Source organism: Empidonax traillii, unplaced genomic scaffold, assembly GCF_003031625.1.
Source record: "Empidonax traillii isolate 1590-97213 ecotype Southwest subspecies unplaced genomic scaffold, ASM303162v1 scaffold1778:size112335, whole genome shotgun sequence".
Classification (NCBI taxonomy): Eukaryota; Metazoa; Chordata; class Aves; order Passeriformes; family Tyrannidae; genus Empidonax; species Empidonax traillii.
In genome coordinates, this window is record NW_020956971.1 from 38,615 (window position 1) to 40,903 (window position 2,289).

General features: G+C 57.9%; 1 protein-coding gene across 1 annotated transcript in view; it reads left to right on the top strand.

The window, feature by feature from the left end:
- Positions 1 to 306: 306 nt before the first annotated feature.
- Positions 307 to 2,289, top strand: part of LOC114070999 (zinc finger protein 239-like) — a 4,088-nt gene continuing 2,105 nt past the window's right edge. Inside the window, exon 1 of the mRNA XM_027908651.1 lies at positions 307 to 348. Coding sequence (XP_027764452.1) covers positions 307 to 348 — 42 coding nt within the window. The remainder of the gene's footprint in view (positions 349 to 2,289) is intronic.

Consider the following 2,289-nt stretch of genomic DNA (forward strand, 5'->3'; position numbering starts at 1 on the left):
ATCCCAATAATAATAGGGCAGAGCAGGAGCAAACAATGGGATGAGGCTCCAAAGTGCTGATTTCCAGCAGCAGGAAGGCGGGGAGAGGGCAGGGAAGTGCCCCCAGGGAATGGGATCCTGGAGCAGATCTGCTGATCAGGGCCAGAGTGGGAACTGGGAACAAGGATTTTGGGAATGCAGAGCAGCGGGAGGGGGGGGTTGCCCTGCCCATCCTGAGCTTCCCAGAGCCCAGTAACTCCCAGTATGAGTCCAGTCACCTCCAGGATGAGCCCTTTTATATCCCACTATATCCCACTTGCCCTCAACATGGTCCCAGTTAGCCCCAGTGTAGTGCCGCTAACTCCCAGTGTGAGTCCAGTATGATCCCAGTCTCCCTCAGCAGGGTGCCAGACACTCCCAGTTGCCCCCAGTGTAGACCCAGTCAGTCCCAGTTGATCCCAGTTGCTGCCAGTGTGGTCCCACTCACCCCCAGTATGGTTCCAGAGACTCCCAGTATGGGCCCAGTTTCTCCCAGTATGATTCCAGCTGCCCCAGCTGTGGTTCCAGTATCTTCCAGTTGATGCCAGTTTGCTCCCAGCATATGCCAAGAGGCTCCCAGTAACCCTCAGTAAGGTTCCATTCACACCCACTGTAATCCCAGTTGCTCCCAGTATGGTCCCAGTCCCCTCCAGTATGATCCCAGTCACTTCCTGCCATTCCCAAAATGAACCCAGTATCCTGCCAGTTCCTTCCAGTCTCTCCCAGTATGATCCCAGTTCCCTCCAGCGTGGTTCCACTTGCTCCCAGTATGAAACCAGTCACGTCCAGTATGATGCCATTTGCTCCCAGCATGGTCCCAATTGCTCCCACTCAGCCCCACTATGATGCCAGTCACTCCCAGATACTCCCAGTATTATTGCAGTCACTGGTTCCAGTCACTCCCAGTATGATCCCAGTCTCCCCCAGCATGGTCCCAGTCACTCCCAGTTACTTCCAGCATGATCCCAGTTGCTCACAGCCACTCCCAGTCACCCTCAGTGTGGTCCCAGTGACTCCCAGTTTGACCCAGTCACCTCGAGCTCTGTTTCAGTTGCTCCCAGTCTGTCCCAGTTGCCCCCACCATGGTCCCAGTTGCCCCCAGCCTGCTCTTTGTCCCTGCCAGTGTGATCCCAGTCCCTCTCAGTATGATCCCAGTTGCCCCCAGCATGGTCCCATTTGCTTCCTGTTCCTCCAAGTGTGCTCCCAGTTGCCCCTGGCATAGTCCCAGTTGCTGCCAGTATGATCCCAGTCTCTCCCAGCAGGTTGTCAGTCACACCCAGTTGCCCCCAGTATAGACCCAGTCACTGCCTCTTGCTGCCAGTGGTCCCAGGCATGGTCCCAGTTTCTCCTCAGTTGATCCCAGTCATTCCCAGTATGGTTACAGCCAGTCCCAGGATGGCCCAGGTGGCTGCAGGATGCACCCAGTCCTTCCCAGTTACTCCCAGTTGCTTCCAGCATGGTCCCCGTTTCTCTGAGTTGCTCCCAGTAGCCCAAAGTGTGATCCCAGTTGCCCCAGTTGTGGTTTCAGTGCCCCCAGCATGGTTCCAACCTGGTCCCAATTGCCCCCAGCCTGCTCCTTGTCACTCCCAGTATGATCCCAGTCTCCCCCAGCTACTCCCAGTGTGATCCCAGTATGACCCCAGCTGTCCCCAGCATGGTTCCAGTGTCTCCCTGTTCCTCCCACTGGGATCCCAGTTGCACACAGGTGCTCCTAGTCTAGTCCCAAGCAGTCCCAGTATGACCCCAGTCTCTCCCAGCATAGTCCCAGTTGGCCCCAGTGTGGTCCCAGTCACCCCCAGTATGGTTACAGACACTCCCAGCAGGATCCCAGTGTGTCCCAGTCTCTCCCAGTCTGATCTCAGGATGATCCCAGTGTGGCCCAGTCTCTCCCAGTCCGATCTCAGGATGATCCCAGTGTGGCCCAGTCTCTCCCAGTATGATCTCAGAATGATCCCAGTGTGGCCCAGTTTCTTCCAGTCCCATCTCAGGATGATCCCCATGTGGCCCAGTCTCTCCCAGTCCGATCTCAGGATGATCCCAGTGTGTCCCAGTGGCTCCCAGGATGATCCCAGTGTGTCCCACTGGCTCCCAGGATGATCCCAAAGCTCCTGGAACCCCTGGAGGCCCCACCCAGGGGAGGTCCCTGCAGGTTCTGTGGCTGCAGAAGAGCCCCCAGGGGAGCCGAGGTCCCCCCAGAGCCCCCCCAGGCAGCAGAAGGTGGTGACAACTCTCCAGCCCGGGGTCCCGGGAGCACCGGGGGGTCTCCCGCCC